Source organism: Mastigoproctus giganteus, chromosome 5, assembly GCF_048544385.1.
Source record: "Mastigoproctus giganteus isolate SK-2022 chromosome 5, ASM4854438v1, whole genome shotgun sequence".
Classification (NCBI taxonomy): Eukaryota; Metazoa; Arthropoda; class Arachnida; order Uropygi; family Thelyphonidae; genus Mastigoproctus; species Mastigoproctus giganteus.
Window position 1 is genome coordinate 157,827,759 of NC_143579.1, and position 23,054 is coordinate 157,850,812.

Genomic DNA, 23,054 nt, shown 5'->3' on the forward strand with positions numbered 1-23,054 from the left:
CTTGACATAATCAGGTTACCAGTAAAATTTAAAAATGAAATACACAGATTGATTGAAGATCCAGTTTTAAAGGAAACAAGCACTGGGGAGAATGACTGGAACGTTAACTGATAGCAGTCAGCGAGGTGAGTCATCATTGATAAGTAGGGCAACATTGCCACATGAGGTTGTTTTAAGTGGAAGTGATGTTATCTATATGGGAAACAATAATATTCTGTAAAGATTAGTGAATTAGAATAAATGCTTTATTTTGTATTTACTTTAATATATAATTCATTATCATTTTTCTTAACTAGAAAATGCAATGCATACATTTTATTTAACATGTTACAGTTCTTTCTTAAGTTCTCAGGCCTGTGACACAAATCACTGGGTGATTGTCAGTTTGCTAATTACCACTGACAGGTCTCTCATTAACTGCACAGTTATCGATATAAATAATTTTACTTCTTCACTTTGTTTTGTCCTCTATTGAACTATCCAATATTTTTATGCCTTTTATTTATTTTGGTAATGTACAGCATAACTGTAAACTAAATTATATAAGGAGAATAACGATATATAAAAAAGAGAATAGATAAAATTTACCTTAAAAATATTTTGGGTTTGGTGTCATGAAATAAAAGGCAGATTTTTGCATTTGAGAGAAACAGACAAAAGGCTGCAGCTGGCACCCCAGTCCTGCTTGGTGGTGATTATTAACTACTCTACCGATTGTTATATCATTTGCAAATTTAAACATCACACCCTCTATCCCTTCATTGATGTCTCTGTAAATCAAAAACAACAGTGGTCCCAATACTGATGAATAACCATTTATCATTGCCCAAGTAATGAGTTATATATTGAGGATGGCAGCATGCTCTCATGTTATATGGAAATCTGTTTGGGCTTCCTAAGGAGATTGGTAGTGTTATTAAGATTGTGTTGGAGACCTTTGTTGAGGAGATGTCTTGAAAGTTTGTTTTTTAAGAAGCTTCCTCAGTGAATTGCCTTTTATTAAAAAATAAAAAATTAAAATTTGTGTATAACTTAATTTTCTCTTAATATATATGCATTATTTAAATTCCATATATGAAATCTTAGTTAAAAAAACATTGCTCATTGATCTGATATTAAACATATTTAATTTTCTTTCAGAAATTATTGACTTCGATGAGCCATGAAGGAATAATTCCCAATATTGGAACATTTAACTCTCTGCTTGAAGTTGTCACTAAATATAAACCATTTCACATGGCCAAAGCACTTGCCTTCAAAATCTGTGCAGAAATGAAAAAATTATCAATTGGTAATTAATTAATATATTGCATATTTGATTATTTAATACACAGTGAGCTATTTAAAAGTTGACCCAGTCTGACCAGTTAACAGTAAATAAGAATATTGACTAAATTGTTCAGGATTAGATAAGTAGTTAGATCAACTACATTAAATCATTTGTAATTGAAGAGGCTTTCATTAGTCCTGTATAATCATTAATGATTGTGCATGACAATTAATTAATTGTTATGTTCTTGTGTATTGCATAATCAGTACTCATATCAAAATTTTAACTTATTCTGTCTTATTAACAAAGCCCATTACCCTGCATTGCAAGTGTTCCCACATTAAAAAAAAAAAGTCTGGGTCATTATTTCCCAACCTTTAGTAGACTGAAGAGTTATATAAAACACATTTTTCCCTACTAAGATGAGACAGTCTCATCTTAGTAGGGAACACAGACAAAGATTAATTTCCTTCCTTCCTCCCTCTTTTTTTGTTTTTTACCAGACTTCCATTTTCATTCACATAATATTCAAGACAAATTCATCTTGAATATACAATGTGCTGTTGGGTGGCCCATCATTTTTATTCTTAATGTGATTAAAAGAAAATAATTCATAAAAACACATTGCTCTATGCAGTAACTAGCTAATGTAGTTTTAAAACTAGAACATATTAATATTGGAAAGTCTGAATGCCAATTCATAATACATGGGCTGTACTTTCAGAATTGGCACCTCCGTAGCCAGGAGCAGCAGTGTGTAGCACACGCTTCTTGATTAGACCGGGGTTCGGGCCCGTCACCACCAAATACGGAGGATGCGGAAATGTCAGGGAATGACCACCGCATATCCCGGAGCAATATGGCCTTAGTTGCTAATGCTCCTAATAACAACAACCCAACAACCAACTTTCAGAATCAATTCAGGACTGAAAGCAGTCAAAAAAAAAAAAAGGTTATACAGACATGTTCAATTCTGGATGGTTACAGTGCTATGGCTGTTTGAATTTTAAAAAATGACTATGGAATTTTCAGTGAATAATACTTTTTACTCAGTATGTGTCTGTTTTTCTTTTAACCATTGAAAGCGCCTTTGGCATTTTTTGAAACTAAAGCAACCATAGCTATCTAACACATGTTCATATAAACTTTTTCATTGTTTCCAGATCCTGAAGTAGGATCCACATTTTATAAAGGTAATAATCAAGTGTAGCAATTTTCATTGTTGAATGTAATCCTCAGGTGAAAACTGTTTCTTTATTCAACGTATAAATAAAAAGAATACCAAATGGAACAGTGCCGAATAATTCATTTATTTTACTGCTGGTTCATGTTTTTGATCAGATCAGTTATACTGTATACAAAAGGATAATATGGTTATTGATTATTGCTATTAGAAGAATTATTTGTCAGCTATAAAAGCAAAGTTGTCATATCTTAATGACCATTGCGACATTTACAAAGTTTTTATAACCATTGTTATCAATGAGATTAGATAAGGAAAATATTTTATCCCATTACAAAATAATGGTTCATATTCTTTTCTGTATGTTTTCCTTTTTTGGGAAAATGATGGAAGCATCAAGAATAAACCTTTAATTTTATTCAACAGTCACTCTCTGGCTGAAGTAAATTTTAGTAATGCAAGCGTATGAATTATCATTCAGAAATAAAATTTAAAATAGTAACCATTGTCACCTTCCCTCACATAATTTACCAATTTTCTTGAAGTACTTATCCCAACAATCAGTCATCAGTCTTTGACTGATGTGAAATTAAAAACCTCAGCCAGGTTACCCCCACAAATGCCTCATTTCCAAACACTAATTATGAGAGGTTCTGGCACCTCCGTAGCCAGGAGCAGCAGTGTGTAGCACACCGCATATCCCCGGAGCAATATGGCCTTAGTTGCTAATACTCCTAAAAATCAAATAATAACAACAACAAGAGGTTCTATGCCAAGAGTGCAAAGAAAAGCATTTAAAGAACTCTTTAAATATGTTACCAGTGGAAGAATGGGATGAATCACATTGGTCTGTTGGATAACTATTGATTTTGTATAGATAGTTGATAAAGTGACTAAATGCATCAACATTCACATAGGAAGGAAAAATGGGATGAATCACATTGGTCTGTTGGATAACTATTGATTTTGTATAGATAGTTGATAAAGTGAATAAATGCATCAACATTCACATAGGAAGGAGTTTTTAGAAATAGTGTTTTAATAGAAATCTGTTTAGTGCTTATTGGGAATTAAATGATTTTATAATAAGAGAAAGTAAAGTGGAAGTGAAATTGCTGCAGCTAAAAGTAAACAGAGCACCTGGGGCCAAAGGAATCTATCCAGTTATATTTAAAGAAGTTGCAAAAGAGATAGCTAAACCCTTAACCATAATAATGAGTGCATCCATTCTCTGTCCTAACCCCACTGAAAATTTCAGTGGGGGTTAGGACAGAGAGGAGTTCCATTTGTTTATAAATGGGACAATGAATAAAATTATGACAGCAGCTAATTTGGAGAGAGAGAGAGAGAGTCTTATAGTACTGATATTTAAAAGGAAAAGAGACATACAAGACTGTGTCAACTATGGACCTATCAAATTAATGAACCAGACAATGAAGTGGTTAGAGAGGGATGTCGAAAGAAGACTGAGAGCTCAACTGCAAGACAAGATTACCAAAAACCAACTTGGCTTTGTGAAGGGGAGAAGCACTACCAATGGAATATTTATAGCAAGGGTCCTGCAAGATAAGTGTAGGGAGAAAGAACAAGCTTTCCACTTACCCTTCATAGACCTAGAAAAGGCTTCTGACAGAGTACCTAGGAGTCTTCTGTGGAAGAGGTGTGTTCCTGAGACATATGTCAAGTTTATCCAGGATAGTAGGACTAGAGTAAGTGGTGCATTCACCAGGGCTCTGCCCTTAGCCCATTTCTATTCATCATCATAATGGACACAGAACCAGAGACATTCAGAGAAATGGGTAACAGTTCTAGAGCAGGAAGGTCTAAAAGTCAACAGGAACAAGACAATACATGGACTGCTTTGCTTTGACAACCTTGATGGCTTTCTCAGCATTTGCAATGTACAGCTTAATATGGTTAACAAGTACTTTGGGTCAGTGCCAGACACAAATGGCAGCTATGAACAGGACATCCGGAGTCGAATAAAATCTGGATGGGCCAAGTAGTGGGAAATGTATGGTGTTTTGAAAATCAAGAAGATGCCAACTAAACTGAAATCAAAAATTTGCAAACAGGTGGTAAGGCCGTGTATGTTATATGGCTTGGAGTGCTCGTCTGTCAGAGTGAGCTTTAATGTCAGCAGAAATGAGATGAAAACTGCACTCATCAACTTGAAGATTAGAGAGAACAGACTTGGTGCCTCCGTAGCCAGGAGCAGCAGCACATGCTTCTTAATTAGACCAGGGTTCAAGCCCATGAGGCACTAAATACGGAAAGGTCAGGGAATGACCACCGCATACCCCCAGAGCAATATGGCCTTAGTTGCTAATGCTCCTAAAAACCAAATAACAACACCAGAACAGACTTAGGTGGTGGGGGCACGTACAGTGCTGCGAGCTTACCCGCCAATCGAGAGCAGAGTGCAGCAAGATATGCAGGAACATGGGTTCTCTCCAGCAGACTGTGCCACTTTTACTAAGTGGAAGCGTTCCATCCCTGACTGGAACAAACGGTGCGGATAAAGTTAAGTAAGTAAAGAGAAATACCTGCTGATAGGAATGAGTTGTACAGATGTGTCTCTCTTCAAAAAGGGTGAGGTGGGTAACGACAGCTCTTTAAGATTACCCTCTGTGCCAGAGAAAATAATGGTGTCACTAGTTAAAGAAATAATGCAAGATTATCCTCATTTTCTTGCTGTATAAGCTTGCTTTCTTGCATCATATGCCTCTATTAGTAATTTTGACATTGTATACGTGGATTTCAGAAAAGCCTTTGATACTGAACCATACATACTGTACAATTGCTGTATAAATTGAAGTAATGTGGCATTGATGGTAAGTATTAGGAAACAAAGATTGGCTGTAAATCGTCACTTTTCTTCATGGACTAAAGTTTAATGTCTAAATTTGTGGATGATACAAAGGTGGACACTGGTTAAACTAAACAGATGGATTGGAAAATGGTATTTGAGGTTTAACAATCATAAATGCAAGATACTGCATTTGGGTAGCAGTTTTCCCAGGAGACTATTTGAATAGCATCAAACTCAAAGCAGTTGATAAGGAAAAAAGAGCTAGGGCTGATTACACAATCTGATATGAAATTCTCTGAGCAGTGCAAACAGGCTGCTGAAGGTGATCACATCTTATTCCTTTCTGCACTTTATCAGCAGGAACAAACAGGTGATGGTTTTAATTATATTGATGTAGGTGTTTCAAGTTTAATGTCTAAGTTTGCAGATGATCCAAAGATGAACACAGTAGGCCACATCTGGAATACTGCATAAAAGTTTGAAAGGGCAAAAAGAAGGGCTACAATATTAATTGGGGTAATAAAAGGATATTCTTACCAGGAAACATTGTTTTATAAATTACAGTCTCTGGAAACTAGGCATCTGCATGGTCATCTAATTTGAAGTGTATAAGGCTTTAAAAAAGGTTAAGTAAACTAAAGGCTGGTGGCATCTTTACCCTTTCTCTGTTGAAACCCATAAGGGAATTTAAATTGGAAAAGAATGATTGAAATTTCCATTCAGTCAAAGGGTTGTCAGTTAGCAGAATAATCTCCACCTAGTATTATGGAGGTAAATATTTTAAATAAATTTAAGGAAGGTTTGGACAAATTACTGGAATGCAAAGGAAAATTTTTTTTTTTTTTGACTGGTGTTGTATAAGCTTTGCTTTCTTACATCATATTGCCAATACTAGTATTAAATTTATACCCCTTGTGTACATCATGACTAGGCATAAAAATGCTTTCACTGTTTACTTTATGCAAACCTTTCAAGGCCCTAAACTCCTTGACCAGGTCAACTCCACAAATGCCCATTTCAAACACTGTTAATTTACAAACTCAACTCTATTTTCTTAAGAGTCCCTCCTTTTGTGTGATTAATCTATCTTGTTGCTCTTCTAGTTTGTATATAATATTCAAAAAGTAAGCTAATCACTGCTTTGTCATTACTGGCAAATATTTATATATATACACACACACACACACATACTTTGTGACCACTTCCCTAATATCTAGTGGAGTCAATCAATGCCTGTGCATTGATTGACTCCACTAGATGTCTGTAGGGATCTGCAGTCATGCTGCATTTTATCTCAGACAAAAACAGGATCCTCCAAGACAATAATGCACTGTGATATCACCCATCTTGATTGGCCTTCCTTCCTGTTCCAAAACATCCCACAGGTGTTCAATTGGATTGAGGTCAGGCAAATTTTGAAGGCCAATATCACGGTGCAATTATTGTCTGAGATAATGCAACATGGCAGGGTGCACATGGTCTCCTAAGAGCTGCTGGTAGACCTGACTAGTGAAATGTTGGTCCAAGTTCTTTCCAGCAAATCATGCCCCATAGTCTGTTATGAATAGGGTGGTCACAATTGAGTGACCACATATATATCATTGACAGAACAGTGCCTCCATACACTGTTCAGAAAACTTTGTATGTAATTACTTCTTTCAGTGATTTTTGAGTTTGGTGCTTAAATCTAGAACTGCCATGACAGTCGTTTTGACCGTTTGCCTACTTTAAATTTTTGCAGCCCTTTTAACTACAGAAGTGTGAGTCCGTGACATTTTCTATTAAATTTTAGCTCTATACTTAAAACTGTCAATCTGATTTTGATAAAATTAGCTAATTTTTTTACAGTTAATCAAGTTTTTGCATTTATTTACTCTGTAACAAACATTTGTGATTCGAATCACCTTATGGTTTCTGAAAGTACATGCCCAGATGCATGTGTAGGAGTCACTACTATATATTGCAGCCTCAGGTGCAAGCAGATCTTGAGGCCATTGTGATCTTCTGTGCTGTTTCTACTGCGATTTTTCTCCTTGTTTATTTTGTTTCAAAAAGTCTTTCTGTTAAATAGCTTTAATTTTTAAAAGTATTGAAAGAGAACCAGAAAAAGGAAAGTTCCTTTATTATATAATAACCGTACTAACTCCTACGCTTGGTCACAAGGAGCAGTGCTCCTGCCTCCCCATGGCAGGGCCAGTAACCTGGGTGGAAAAGCCAATCCCCCAGTGCAAAAATGAGTCGATGTGGATAAAGAAAATTATCCAGTCTTAGAGCCTTCGAACTCAAATACCATATATTGGTATAATTCTGATGAAGGTAATGCAGAACAGAAGTGCTTAAAAAAAGACAATCACCAACCCGAGTATCCATTCCTTAACTAGTCAACCAGTGAGTAAAATCTCTCCATTTATAATACAGAAATATTTAGAAAATGCTGCTGGATCACCTAAAATGGTCAGGGGATTTTCTTGTGGAAACTACACATTCAAAACATTCAGAATTGTTGTTAAAATCTCTCCCCACACAACCCTAAATAGTTCCAAAGGATTGAGTGGGATTTATTGAATATAACAGAAGAGGAGTTTGCAAGAGCTAAAAGATCATACAAGCTAAGAGAATTCTAACTCGCAGGGATAGCAATCTCGTTCCAACCCATAGTGTAATACTCACGTTCATACTCCACACTTAACAAATACTGTTAAAGCTGGTTATCTAAATTGCCATATCTGCCCCTATATTCCAAATCCAGTAAAAAAAGGTAAAGTGCAGCCATTATCAACCTACTGCAGGATGGAAGCCTCCTCAACAATTCATGCTGAGGGAAATGGACCATAATCTGCCACACTGGTCCAGTGCGGGTTGGCAGATCGACCGTATTCAGCAGTCAGGGGCTTGAACATGGTCTACTCAAAAAGCATGTGCTACTGCACTCCCGCTCCTGACCACTCGGCTACGGACGCCAAATCTAGTATGGTGTTATAATTGTCAGAAATTTGGAGACTCTCAGACAGACTGTACTGCAACATTGATCATCTTGCATATTCTAAAAATTGCGAGTTATGGAAACTTGGGAAAAAAAATACAGAAATTTAAACATAAAGCTTACCTATCAGTAAGCAAGACAACAAATATTGAAAGATACTCCATTACAAAGAAATGTCGTTCAATTGCTACACAAACTAATGCCTCAGTTCAGCCTAACATATCACTTGCCGAATGGGCTAGAACTCAGCTTTCAGTTCCTAATCCATCTTTGAAGCAAAACAACAGAGACCAGACTTGTAATACCTCAGTTTCCATCTCCTCTACTAGTGGCATCAAGTCCCAAAGTGAAACCAGGATGGCAAAAGATGAATCTTCTACTAAGAGCCAAATTAATACTGCAGAAATGGATATAGATGACAAAACTCAAGAAGATATGGACACTGGATGGCCTATCTTTCCTAAAAAAAGATAAAATTAAAATAGGTCGCTGTAAGCGTACTCTAAAAAGCAACTGGATCATCCTACCACTAAAGCTAAATAATGCAGTGCATCGTATAATGGAATTGTCAAGGACTACGTACTAATACAGATGAACTTTACGACCTAATCTGAGATTTCAATCCAGCAGGCATTTGTTTACAGAAAACTTATTTAACTCCACAAGTGACCCCTCAATAAAGAAATATACACTGGTGTGTAAAACTTAAGGACCAACACTTTTTCTAAAGGTTACAACCACAAAATCTTTACTCAAGGTACTCTTTACTGATGAGAGTAGATCAGTCTCGGCAGCGATTCTGGACGTCAGCTAATCTGGCGAGAGGTTGGCACACAGTATCACCCTTCCCCAAAAACATCACTGAAAGGGATCGACATGGCAGTCGAGGTGTTATTCTGGATGGATGTACACAACTGCAGCTACTGGAAGGCAGTACTTTAACCGGTGCACCTTACTGTACTGAGGTAATCCTTCCCTATGTGTGTCTGTTCCGTGGTGCCATTGGGCCTGAGTTCGTATTTATGGATGATAACGTCCCACCCCATCACACTGCTGCTGTGATATGCTTTTGGAAAGTGAGGACATTGTTAGTATGGATTGGCCTGCCCATTCCGCCAATCTAAATCCCATTGAACACATATGGGATGTTCTGGGGAGATGCCTAGTGGCACGTCTGCACCCACCTGAAAATGGCACTGACAGAGGAATGGATGATGTTACCACAAGAACTTATCAACAACATTGTTCTAAGTATGGACAGGTGGTGCAAAGCCTGCATCGACATTAGGGGGTGGCCATATCTCCTACTGAGGACCACCTCTTCCCTTTTTTCCAACTTTGAATAAAGTCCCTCTGTACTGTTTTGTTTCCTTCATCATTTTTGTACCTCACAAGGTTCCTTTGGTATGCTTTTCCCATATTCAGGCCACTTCTAGAGTAGCTACTGGTCCTTAAATTTTGCACACCAGGGTACTTTGTACAGGAATGCAGCATGTTATGTAATTATTCCATAGTAAATAAACTACATGTGCAGTACTAGCACAGGTCCCATTCTGTTGGTTTAGTATTGAGTTTGTATCCTCTTCTTTGCAACTTACTGCAATAGTGCCATTACTTTCTCTTGGATATGGTAGTATAAATATTTTCTGCTTACAGAAACTTAACTGACAGGAATGAAAAGTTGGAGTAAATAAAAATAAAATTATACATAAATATAACATTACAGTATACTGATCCTTGCACAAGGATACTAGTAAAAGGATCAATTATTGATCTTCCCCCTCCACTACAAATGACTGCTTTCTTTCTTTCTCTCAATTTTATTAAATACTTCTTTCCTTCTAATTTCATTTTTGAATTTTTATGAATGAATTTTATGAATAAAACGATAATTTTTTTACGAATTACAACATATATCGTTCATATATATAAATTTAAATTCCTGAATCACTGAACTAAGGCACATTTTATAATTAGAATAAAATCAATGAGACGTTTGCAGAAAATTAACTAGAAGGCTGCATGTGTCCATTTGATTACATTTGAGAGCCTTGCTTTAGTTACCCCAGGGGCTCACATCTGGTGAGTATGAGCTTGGCAAACTCAGGGTCCTGAGCTGGATATCATCATTATTTCTTGCTTTCTTGGTGATTCGCTTTTACTCTCTCTCTCTCTCTCTCTCTCAGGGTAACGTGGGAATTTCTTTTTTTTTGGCTGGTGCAGCATAAGCCTCAGGCTTCCTTGCACACCGTATGGCTATTAATAATAATATAACTGCACCCCATGGAGGAGTAGCAGTTTTAGTATCCATTGCTAATCCATCTAGGCAAATCCCCTTAAAAACTAATTTAGAAGTTGTTGCTGTAAGAATAGAACTTGGAATAATTTTTTCTTTTGTATCTATTTATCTTCCACCGAACTAAACATATAGACCCAAAGACTTTGATGATGTCCTATGGAGAAGTCTACATATGGATAAAAGAGGGCAACGAATAGAAACATTACCAATCTAACTCTGCTGAGCACCAGTGCACATACTCATGTGCATTTTCCCACAGGAAATACTTCTGCCATAGATTTGACTATCTGTTCCCCTACTCTGTACCCAAGTATTGGATAATCCACATAATAGCAATCACTTTCCTGTTATTTGTAGATTCCAAACTATCTCCACCTATCCGTAAACTGGATAAAGTTTTCCTTAAGTACAGCTTTAGATAAACATCATTCAGAATTTGTCAATAGATGAAGCCACTGACTATGTCACTACACAGATACTGGCAGCAGCTGATATAAACTATTCCTCAGTTGTCAACTCGTCCACTCTGGCACGATGAATGTAATAGAGCTTGGAATATTTTCTGCAAGCATATGACTACTATTAACCTTATAAATAACAAGAAACTAAATGCTAAAGCACAACAAAAAAGATTCCTGGATACATATCGCTTCCACTATCACAAAAAACATGAATAATCTGTAGTAAAATCCAACATCTGAATGGCAATATCCATTGTGATCCTCTCTTATATTAATCAGTAATGGAAAGGAATTATCTTCCCCCAAAGACATGGCAAATGCTTTTGCCAACATTTCAGCATCAGTTTCACATGATGCTCCATTCCAATGAATTAAAGAGGTAGCAGAAGTTATATTTCAACACCGGTTTCTCTCTTCCATATAATCGGCCTTTTACAATATCTGAGTTAAAGGAATCTCTTAACAGAGTACCCAATAGTGGAGCTGGCCCTGATGGTATATTATGCTAAAACACTTGAATGATACCACTTTACAAATTCTTCAACAGAATTTTTCAGGAACATGATTATCCTTGCTCTTGAAGACATTCACCTTCCCTAAAACAGTCGTTTGGGGAAAAGACTGGAGAAATTGTTCTGAAGTGCCTCGCCTTACATAAAAATAAGTTTGGATTTAGAGAAGGCCTTTGATACAACATGGTGTTTTGGTATTCTACGGGATCTTTATACCATTGGACTACGACGCAGGCTTCCCTTGTTTATTCAGAGCTTTCAGGTTAGTCATCTAAATGTTCTTTCTAGAATCCATGTACAGGTGGAGGGAGTCCTGCAGGGATCTATTTTGAGTCCTACTCTATTTTCAATAAGAATAAACAATATCATCCATGATATTCCAAGCACAGTAGAATTATATCACTATGCAGATGACCTCATTATTTCGTACCAAGGAAAAAAATATGAATTCTATCAAGAAACAGCTTCATATCTCAATTAACAAAATTGAGCTGGGGACATCTCGCAATGGCTACCACTTATCAGCACAAAAATCCAACTGTATTCATTTCTGAAAAAAACAAAAGATCCACTCTGAATTATAACTTAAAAATTTCACCATACCTCTTTCCAGTAGTATCAGATTTCTTGGCCTAATCGTGGGAAATAAATTAAACTTCTTACAACACATCACATATCCTAGCGAAATCTGATTAAATATCCTCAGAGCACTATCTTTGTCAACGTGGTGGTGCTGACTTTGGCTTTATCTCGCTTGGATTACCGAGTTCCAATCTATGACTGCCAGGAAAAGGCACTAATTCGGCTAGACACTATCCATTACAGTTCTCTAAGAATTGCTTTAGGAGCATTCAGAACATCCCCTGTACAGAGTCTATATACAGGGTCTCTCAAAAATACACGGCATAACTTCAGGAATGAGTTCCTCATATGTAGACAATAAAAATATTTTATATCAACATAGTTCTGGAAATGCTTGGTTCCCGAGTTATTAACCGGAATGTCTTATCTCCTGCAGGTGATTTCCTTCATCACAAGGTACTTTCAAAGTATTTTATTATTTTCTGCAGGCTCCAGGGTTTCCCCTATACACCGCTGAAGAGTAACTGTAGAATATTTACCAGACATCTTGATTCACCAACTTCACAGGAATTATTACAAACAATAAGTCTCTTGCCTGAGACCAATGTAGTATAGCCGCACATTTGACCATACTGTATATCCATAACACTTGCAACTCAGTTATTACAATTTGTTGAAGGCACCAATTTCTACAACTATACAGATAGTTAGAACCTTCCAGTTCGGTTACAGTGAGGTCTGATATATATTTTACAATTTATACACCTTATTAGAGGCCGAAGTCCCAGGACACCGTCCACCCAACAGTGAACCCGGCACATTGACTTATATATTCTAAACGCTAATATTGCCTTCCGGCAATAAACACAAATAAATTTCCTCATCAGAGGTCCTGTAACAATTCGATTGTTACAGGACCTGTAACATCATAAACTTTGGTCAGTGCCTGAAGTTCAAATCGAATGTCTACATAATATCGGAATTCTAAGATTATATGTTGGACTGTCTCCTCTGAGCCACATTTACAAAGAGGAGACGCAGCCAAACCCAGAGTAAATAACTTTTGAGTTTAGGCTTTCATGCTCGGATAGAAGGAAAGTTAGGTGAAAACCTGGGTTTAACCAGGGCCAATGTTTTTTGTCAAATTCGAAAACTTGAGGTATAAAAACAAGGTACTGACAGAATCTAGTGGTTTTCCATTCTGACCATGTACTCAAATCAGGAGCAAGCAGATATGCACTTTATGTACGGTTTGGTGGATGGCAATGCTCTGAAGGCTCGTCGTTTGTATCATGAAAGGTTTCCAGAATGATGATGTCCAGACAGGAAAACGTTTGAAGGTATCCATCGCCGCCTTTGTGAACATGGTACCTTTACACCTTGTGCTGCCGACAGAGGACGACCAAGATCTACGACTCCTGAAGTAGAGGAGGAGATTTCGGATGTTGTGCATGTCACTGCTGGAATGAGCATACGCAGAATAGCAATGCAACTGGCTGTTCGAGTATTTGGAGAGTGTTGCTAGAACACCAACTGTATCCTTACCATCTGCAACGGGTACAGGCCTTGTCACCAGCAGATTACCCTGTGCGAGTAATGTTCTGCCATTGGTTCTTGCAGCAGTGTGGTACAACTACCCACGTTCCTGCCTTAGTGATATTCACAGATGAAGTACAGTTTACACGAGACGGAATCCAAAACTTTCGGTGCCTCTGTAGCCAGGTGAGCAGTGCGTAGCACATGCTTCTTGATTAGACTGGGGTTCGAGCCCGTGAGCCACCAAATACGGAGGATGCGGAAAGGTCAGGGAATGACCACCACATATCCCCGGAGCAATATGGCCTTAGTTGTTAATGCTCCTGAAAAAAAAAACCAAACAAACAACCAAAACTTTCACAATCAGCATGTATGGGCTGAGTTAGGAAAACCCACATGCAATTCTGCCATCACATCACCAACAGCAGTTCAGCCCCAACATCTGGGCAGGTTTTTTTGGTGATAAGTTATTTGGGCCCCATGTACTTCCGAACAAACTCACAGGGGAGGTGTGCAGAAACTTTCTGGAAAACAACATGCCTGATTTCTTGGACAACACGCCACTGATCATTCGTCAACAAGCACACTTCGTGCACAATGGCGCTCCCACACATTTCAGCCACCTAGCCTGCACTTACCTGAATCGAAGGTTTCCTGTTTGGTAGATAGGTAGAGGTGGGCCAACTGCCTGCCCTCGGTAGGCAGTTGGCCCACATCAGCTACCGGAGTCTTCGACTCCGGTAGCTGATGCGGAAACTCTCTGCAATCAAATTGTGGCAGGTTGTGAGACAATACGAAACATTCCAGGAATTTGGCATCGTCTTCGCGAGTCCTGTATTCATGCAGAAGGTGGACATTTTGAACAATTACTATAAGTTGATGTGAACAGTTAAGTGTCATAGACAGACCTTCAAAACTTGGAAACCAAGCATTTCTGGAACTATGTTAAAATATTTTTATTGTCTACATATGAGGAACTTCCTGAAGTTATGCCATGTATTTTTGAGACACCCTGTATAGAGGCAGAACATCCACTCCAACTTCGGAGCAAAAATACTGAGCCTTCTATTTCATCCTATCTGGCCATATTTATTTGGGCCCCAGCGGACCATCTTTTATGACAACAAACCAATTGGGATAAGGTTACCACAGTACTGGAATTTAGATATAGGTAACTTCTTTCAGGAAACAAGCAAACATGACCTTCTGTGGTCTGATTATACACCAGTCTGTGATTTCTCATTCTAGCAATGGGGAAGAGCAAGCAGCAGATATCGCCATCAGGAAACTCCATGCTGCACATGTAGCTAAAAATTCTCAGTGTTTACAAATATACACCAATGGCTCAAAAACAAGTATGACAGTGAGCACAGCAGCAGTTTTTTCTGTCTTGTCCAGTTCTATTTCCCTTCCAAAGGAATGCAGTGTCTATTCTGCCAAATTGTGGGCAATTAAAACAGCTCTGGATCACATGATTAATCTATCCAATAAGCAAACCAAACTATGATCTACTCTGAGTGCAATAACAGCATTGAAAAATTTATCCAAGCCAATCACGTTACAAGCTGTTAACCAGTCAGTTAATTTCTGTCGGATACCAGGTCAGGGCTGGATTTTGGTGTTCGTAGGCCCTAGGCACTTTTATTCTGAAATGTTTCTTTTATTTTAACGCTTTGACTGCGATTACGTGCCTCAAGTTTCAACTATTATAAATGATAAACCACCTTAATTGACAGAGTGACCATCACTTTGATTCTTCTAGTTTCGAGAACAGTCTAGTGACTGTTCTCAAATGCTTATTGAATTGAAATTCCTAGAGTTGATTGCACACATGTTTTCTCAGCTTGTTTTTCGTTAGTCACAGTGAAAAGGGTGAACTGTCATTTTTTTGTTTTTTTTTTTTCCCTTCTTTCATAGGCCCTAGGCACTGTGCCTAATGGGAAATCCAGCCCTATACTAGGTCATGTAGGCACCAAAGGAAATGAATATGCAGATCAAGCCACTAAACATCCAATCACTGCAATGCTCTCCTAACTACTAAGTGCTGTATACAGACTACAAATCAGTCATAAAAAATGTGTGTGAAGAACAAAGGTTGCAAATCTGGCAGGCTCAGGGTGGAAATAAGCTGCTGCAATTTAAACAGGATTGTGGGCATCAAGCATGCGATCAAATGATCCTGGCTAGGACGTGTATTGGACACACACACATCTAACCCATATTTATCTGCTCATGGGGGGATGATTCACCTATTTGTACATATTGTCAGTCTACACTTACGGTGAAGCATATTCTAATAAATTGCATCCATTATAATAATTATTGAAACACAATTTTGACATCTGCAAGAACCTTAAACATTACCTCATCTGATTGGAGATGATGCAAATCTAGCTGAGTTCTTTGTTTTCTTGAAGCAGACCAGATTACAACTGGTAATTGCACCAGGCACAATATGGCCTTAGCCACCCTTTTGCCAGTAAACAACATATCAACCAATCAAGTAATATTAGGAACAATTTTTTTGGATTTCACCACCCTACTTTCCTGTCATTGTTCTCGCACCGCTTCCAGTCAATTTTATGTTCAGTTATGTAAGAGTTGAGAGATGTAAAAATATCTTTTGTGATGGTTCTTAAGGGCAATAACTTATAAAAGAAAAAGCCTTCGTGAACACTTCCTTCAAAAAAGGTATTTTACAAAACACAACAGATGTGCTCATGGGCATCCACAGAAAAATTTTTCCAGGGGAGGGGCAAAGCTTGGAGACAAATAATTACATCAATAAATTTTTATTTAATTATTTAATTTTTTTGATCACAAGTATTGCCTCAATACAAAAACACATATGTAATTAATATATATATAGATAATAATTTCAATAATCACGTATCGTATAAGAATGGAATTCTCCATCTGTCACTTGCAAACCTCTTGATGACATTCTCAATAAATTTCTTCTTTACCACTTCCTCTTCTAGTTTTCTTCCTGTGCACACTTATAATTTTTGGAATTTTTTACTCGATCCCGGGGGGGGGGGTGAAAGTGCCCCTTTTGCTCCCCTCTGCAGATGCCCATGGATGTGCTAAATCTGCAATATCTGTTGACTTATCAAGTTGTAATGAAAAGACATCACTAGCTTGCACCCTATTTAGTAACTGAGTTTCTACATCACAAGCTATATCACTAATATGGTGAAAACCATATCATTTGAAAGTGGTACAAGGTCTGAGTCTTTTGCAGCTTTTTTACTAATCGTTGTCCTCGCAATATCTTTCACCAATTGTGAATGGGTTTTCCCTGATTTTGAAATTTGCAGACTGACTAAATATGAAGCTTTCAATAACTTTTCATTCTGATTAACACAAGGGAATGATGTTTTTCTCTATCTGAAGTTTATTTAAATGGTTTTTAAAAAAATCTTCCAGCTTACTTTTGAAATTAATATGTTTTGTTTCTAAATGACAATGAAAAGTTGCTGGTTTTAACCTTTCATTCGGCAACTGTTCATAGCACAAACACATATGGGTTTTTGGTTCAGTTTCAGTTCTGTTTTACGCAAAGCCCAATTTTAAATATGATTCATTGTACTTCCTGATTATCTTCATTCTCTTTCCTTTCGCAGAACTAGTAGTAGGTTGTAATACTTCATCATTACAGGTTTCTTCACTAATATATTCCCAACTTGTATCAAGTATTCACTTCAAAAATCCTGTTTTTAGCCATTTATCCATGTTGTTCAGTATAGGGCAGATATTAAATTCCTAAAATAAATAATTCCAATCACAAACAAAATGTCACTTAAATATAATTAAAAATATACTAAAAAAGCTCACCCAACATATAAAATCAAATAATCACTACAAATTTTAAGTTATTTTCGCACACTATTTTTGTGAAAGATACTTTATGAATACACAAAAACAAATCCAATACATATTACATGCTCAGAAGCTGGTGATCAACTGTGACAGATGAAAGCTTGTGGCCTCACCAACAGTGTGGTGGCGACACACAATGTAAGACATTGTAAGGGATACCTCTTGATTTGCAACAACAAAGTAAATAGTTGATTTCCAATTTTAATTGTGATTATATTTTATACTTACAATAAAATTTACCTTCCAATGGACCACAGGTAGAGAAACAATGATCTAGACCAGGGGTGGGCAACTTTTTTCGTATCATGATGCAGGCCGGAATAGATTGAACAATTTAATAAAAAAAATCAGAACTTAAAAAATGTTATATTACTTGAATTACCAAATTATTAATGTATTTTTAAAAAAAATATCTGAATGTCCAATTATCATTGAAAATGCGGCATTCGGCATCAATTTTTCTTTTTTTTTTTAATTGGCTCATTTTATGGGCTATAAATTATATTAAATTAAAAATTGTAATAATTAGAAAAGGCATAAAACATCTCGTACCAATATTATTTTTTTCAATAAGAAGTCAAACCCAAAGGAACTTCGTTCGATCGATGCTACAATAATAATTAGGAAATAACTCTTTGATGCTGCGTAGAATCACTTGGTTACTGTTGTACTGGCCGCGATTCCCGATTGAACCGAATTAAGCCGAACGTTTACGGCGAGTGTAGTCAGGTATGGATTTTCTATATTTATGCATTTACCGAGGGGGCCGGATTCAACATCGTCGCGGGCCGGCTGTCGCCCACCCCTGATCTAGACAGTGAGCTGTTGCGACCAGAGGTCCCAACCTGTGCTTGAACACACCCCAGACCATTACCGGCCGTCCAACTTCCTGAATAGTTCCTAGTTGACATGACGGGTGCATAGCTTCGGGCAGTTTCCACCAGATACATTTCCTCTCGTCCACTCGAAATAACTGGAAACGTGATGCATCGGACCAGGAGACCCATCTCCAATCATCCATTTGAGGCATAGAGTCCTGTGTAATGGTGTTAACAATGGGACTCTGGTGCATTGGCTGCTCCCATAACCTATTGTTGGTAATGATCACCTGATGGTCTTGGTGGAGACATTTCTGGCACCTCCCTTGTTAAAGTCTGTGGTGATTTGTGCCACTGTCACTTTCCAGTTGGCTGAAACAGGCAGGTGTCGACAGCCATGTTCATCCACCACCTATGTCCGCCAACAGCTCTGTCCACAATGAGATGTTATTCCAGAAATGGTACAATTTCTGTAGCACCTCAGCGATAGAGTGACTGATGCACCAGGCACAACTATCATCCCTCTTTCAAAGTCGGTTAACTCATGACGTATTTTTTCCATACTGACATCAAATTGCCATCTACATGAATGCAGCGAACCTGCAAAGGGGTGGGTTCATCCACTGGCGAGAAGGGTGACAGCTTTGCATTGCTGAGGAACCCCCATGAATTCTCCTTTCAGTGTGTATATATATATATATATATATATTACATTTTGAAAAATTTTATGTATTTCTGCATTCAAAACTTGAGCTTATTCCCACTAGAGAGTATAAGTTCAAGTATTTGATGTCAAACTAAATTGCTAATACCATTTTAATAAAAACATCATCACCAAAAAGGTTAATCTGCAATTCATGTTTTAAGATTAACTGGTCTCTCATCATATGCTATGTGACATCTATTAACTGCCTACTGTCAATCAACTGTTGTGTATTTAATTAGAAGTTTTATTTTCTAATTTCTGTAGATTGTAATTTTCAGATGGTTTGGAAGGGAGAGTTAAATTATAGAAGCCAATTCAGAAGAACAGTACCCCTAGAAGTATCTATAGAAAACACATAGCAGAAACAGAATGTTTGTGAGACAGAGAGTGAAGAAGCTCTGTTAGAGACGAGTCATTAATTAACTTAACCGTCCTCTTTTGAATGGAGTTTATAAGCTTGACAGAGGTTTTGGGGGCACCGCCCCACATGTGAAAACAATATTCTATGGGAAGGTGGATTCAAGATTTGTACACAGTGAGTAGCTGTTTATAAGAAAAGTAATGCTGAGAGATTCAGGAGAGATTCACCACTTTGCTTATTGGAGGCTTGAAGTGGTGAAACCAATGTTTAGTCTCTAGAGCAAAGTTTCTGGCATCCCCTTCCCCCCATGCATGGTACTAAGTACTATAGGTTTTGATACCTTTCATGTTTGGGGGTTTCATAAAAAAAAAAAAAAAAAAAAATCAGGGTAAATAAACCTTAATCGAGATATGTGATCTTGTGTAGAAATCTGAGTGTCATCGAAGATAAGCATAAGGGAAAAGAATCCTTTTTTGTGTGATTTAAGGCAGGACTGAGTTTTGGACCGAGTCAGCCATTTGGATTTATCCATGATATAAAAGAACTACAGTGGCAGTGCCACCTACTTGTTCAGTGGTGACTAGCAAATCGGCATAAATTGTGACATCACGACGAAGCTTCACCATTGAATAAGAGCTACCACATCTATATGGCTGCGACAGATTTGGCAGATCGGCAGCTTAAATTTATTGCCTTTAATAGAAAAAGAAGCCTCAAAACTAATTAGCCTAGATGTGGTGGTATCTACAACCAACAAGATCAGCTAATGACATATATTAAACTAGCCACACTCAATATTATGACATAGTCAGGAAAAATTGAGGAGTGTGTGGACATCTTAAAGGACAGAAAAATAAACATACTTGGATTGAGTGAATCAAAATGGAAAGGAAATGGGTGTAGAGAGTTATGAGGAGGCTATTACCTATATTGGTCTGGGGGTGATGTAGCGAGGAAGGGTGTAGCCATCTTTATAGATCACAGGGTTAAGGAAAGGCTAATGGAGGTGAACAATATCAGTGAGACTCATGTCAATTAAACATTGAAGATAGTACAATGTTATGCACCGCAAACCGGTTGCAAAGAAATGGAGAAGCTGGAGATATAGTCATCATGGGTGACCTGAATGCAAAAGTCGGAGTGGAGAGACAAGGACTAGATACGTTATGGGTCCGCATGGCTGGGGACCTAGGAATGATGATGGTGACAGGCTGTTGGATTTCTGTTTATGGAACAGCCTGGTTCAAGAAGAGTCAAAGTGACAAGATACAGTTGGGATGGTTAACAGGAATCCCTCCTTGACTATATACTGGATAAAGAGCGACAGAAGACTAGTGGATGTCAAGGCATTCCTAGTATCTGCTTGGGTAGTGATTACAAGTTAGTTGTTGGAGTTTTAAGATTCCCTAAATTGAAGAAAATCAAAATAACAAGAGAGAGAAAACTGCAGGTGTGGAAGTTTAAAGAAGAGGAAAAAGGGGCAATGATCAGAGAAGAGTTCAGGAAGGTTGTACCTAAGACAGTGGAATCAGAATGGAAAGCATTCAAAGACTGTATAGTAGGACAAGCAATAGGAGATGGAAAGAAACCCCATGGTGGAATGATAGGATGAGAGAGGCTGTGAAAATGAAGAATAATGCATTCAGGATCTACTTTCAGAACAGAAATGACAAGAATAAAGGGAGAGGGGGGCCAAGTGGATAGTTAACAAGGAAATAAGACTAGTTGGAAGAATGGAGTGAAACTCTACAACAAGATATCAATGGTAATAAAAGACGCTGTATAGTATGATAAGGAGAAGAGATGGTGAACAGAGCAAATACTTGATGGATGAGAATCTAATAACCAAGGACAAAGAATTTTGAAAATCTGTTGAACGTGCAGGATAGCCAGCAAAAGGGACAAAGGTAGGTTGATCATAAAAGAGGGGATGAAAGCAAAGATACAGAGAAAGCAGACAGACTTGACTTGGAATGATGTAGTGCAGGCATGGAAATACATAAAGACAGGTAAGTCTGCTGGTATGGATGAGATAAATGGAGAAATTCTGAAGGCTACGAGCAAGGCAGGGATAGCATGGACATACAGACTGTTCCTTAAGATCTGAATGGTGTTCCAATTATAGAGGCATCACATGTGAGGAACGATTGAAAATAGGATGGCCAGGGCAGTACGGCTTTAGTCCTGGCAGATCGACAGTGGATCTAATTTTCTGCATCAGGCAACTGATGGAAAAGTGCTATGAACACAATAAAGAAAGCGAAAGTGTGGGAAGGTTCGAGAAACTTGGGGATAGAGGAACATCTTGTGGAGAGAATTGAGAATATGTGCACCAGTACAGTGAGCAAAGTAAGAACAGTGGTGGGGTTGACGGAGCGCTTCGAAATAACATCAGGTTTGAGGTATCCTGTCACCACTACTGATGTGCAGTGTAGTGGTGGAACAACTTGGACAGCACCAGATGAAAGTCATGCTCTTCGCAGATGACCTCTGCATATGGGGAGAGAGCAGGGAACAAGTGCAACGGCAAATTGATATATGGGCTAGTATAGCCAATGAATTTGGACTGGTTTTTAGTCAGGAGAAGAGTGAAGTAATGGTTCTAAAGAGGAGTGGCGAGTTTGACGGATACATTACAATGTAAGGGAAATAACTAAAAATGGTTAACAACTTCAAGTATCTAGGAAGCACCATTACTTCATCATTACTGGAGTAATAGATGAAGAAATAAGTAGAAGGATACAAGTGGGTAGGAATTTCTGTAGGCAGACAAGAGATCTGATCTGGAACAGGAACATACCACTGAAATGTAAGTAGGCTATATATCAGACCTATTACGTACCAATTCTGACATATGCATATGAGACTTAGACTATGAGGAAAAAGGATGAAAGCAGAATTCAGGGGGCAGAAATGAAATTTTTGAGGAGCATAGCCAGAAAGACAAGACGCAACAAAATCAGGAATGATGTGATTAGGGAGAGAATTCGGGTTGAAAAACTCCAGAATAGGATTGAAAGTCCCATTTGAAATGGTTTGGACATGTCAAGAGGATGAACGAGAGGCGTTTGCCAAGAAGAAGAATGTTTGATTTACAGTTAAGGGACAAAAGACCAGGGGGGGGGAGACCAAGAATGAGATGGCAGGACATGATAAAGACCAATGTCATTAAGAGAGGAGGAAAATGGAGTGAAATCAACGACGGAGAAGCTTAATACGTCAACCTGGGGAACGATGATAGAATTTTGGAAGGATTGAAATTATCTTTGACCCACTGGAGATGAGTATTTAAGGAATTGGTAGTGGAATGCAATGTACTATCATCGGCAAAACTATGGATAGGATTTCCAATCTATGGAAGAAGGCGGTTAATATGCAATAGGAAGAGAGTGGAAGAAAGAGCTGACCCTTTAGAAATACCAAGGGTCCACTAACTTCTCCTTTAGTGGAGAAGTTAGACAGAGCCATCTACCGTCACCCACAGTGAGCGAACTGGATACGTAATTACAAAAAACAGTTGTAAAACCATAAGATGGAAGCTTATTCAGAATACCTTTATATTAAACACAATCAAAAGCCTGTGAAATGACAAGAGCAACTGCTTGAGTTTCACCAAACTTTTCCATCGAATTTGTCCATAGATGGGTAA

The 23,054-nt window shown here is 37.9% G+C and overlaps 1 protein-coding gene across 1 annotated transcript in view; it reads left to right on the plus strand.

Moving 5' to 3' along the window:
• The window catches only part of LOC150085791 (small ribosomal subunit protein mS39), a 261,590-nt gene that overhangs the window by 173,245 nt on the left and 65,291 nt on the right, over window positions 1–23,054 (plus strand). Inside the window, exon 13 of the mRNA XM_090374693.1 lies at window positions 1,141–1,291. Within this exon, the coding sequence (XP_090230819.1) occupies window positions 1,141–1,291 (151 nt within the window). The remainder of the gene's footprint in view (window positions 1–1,140; window positions 1,292–23,054) is intronic.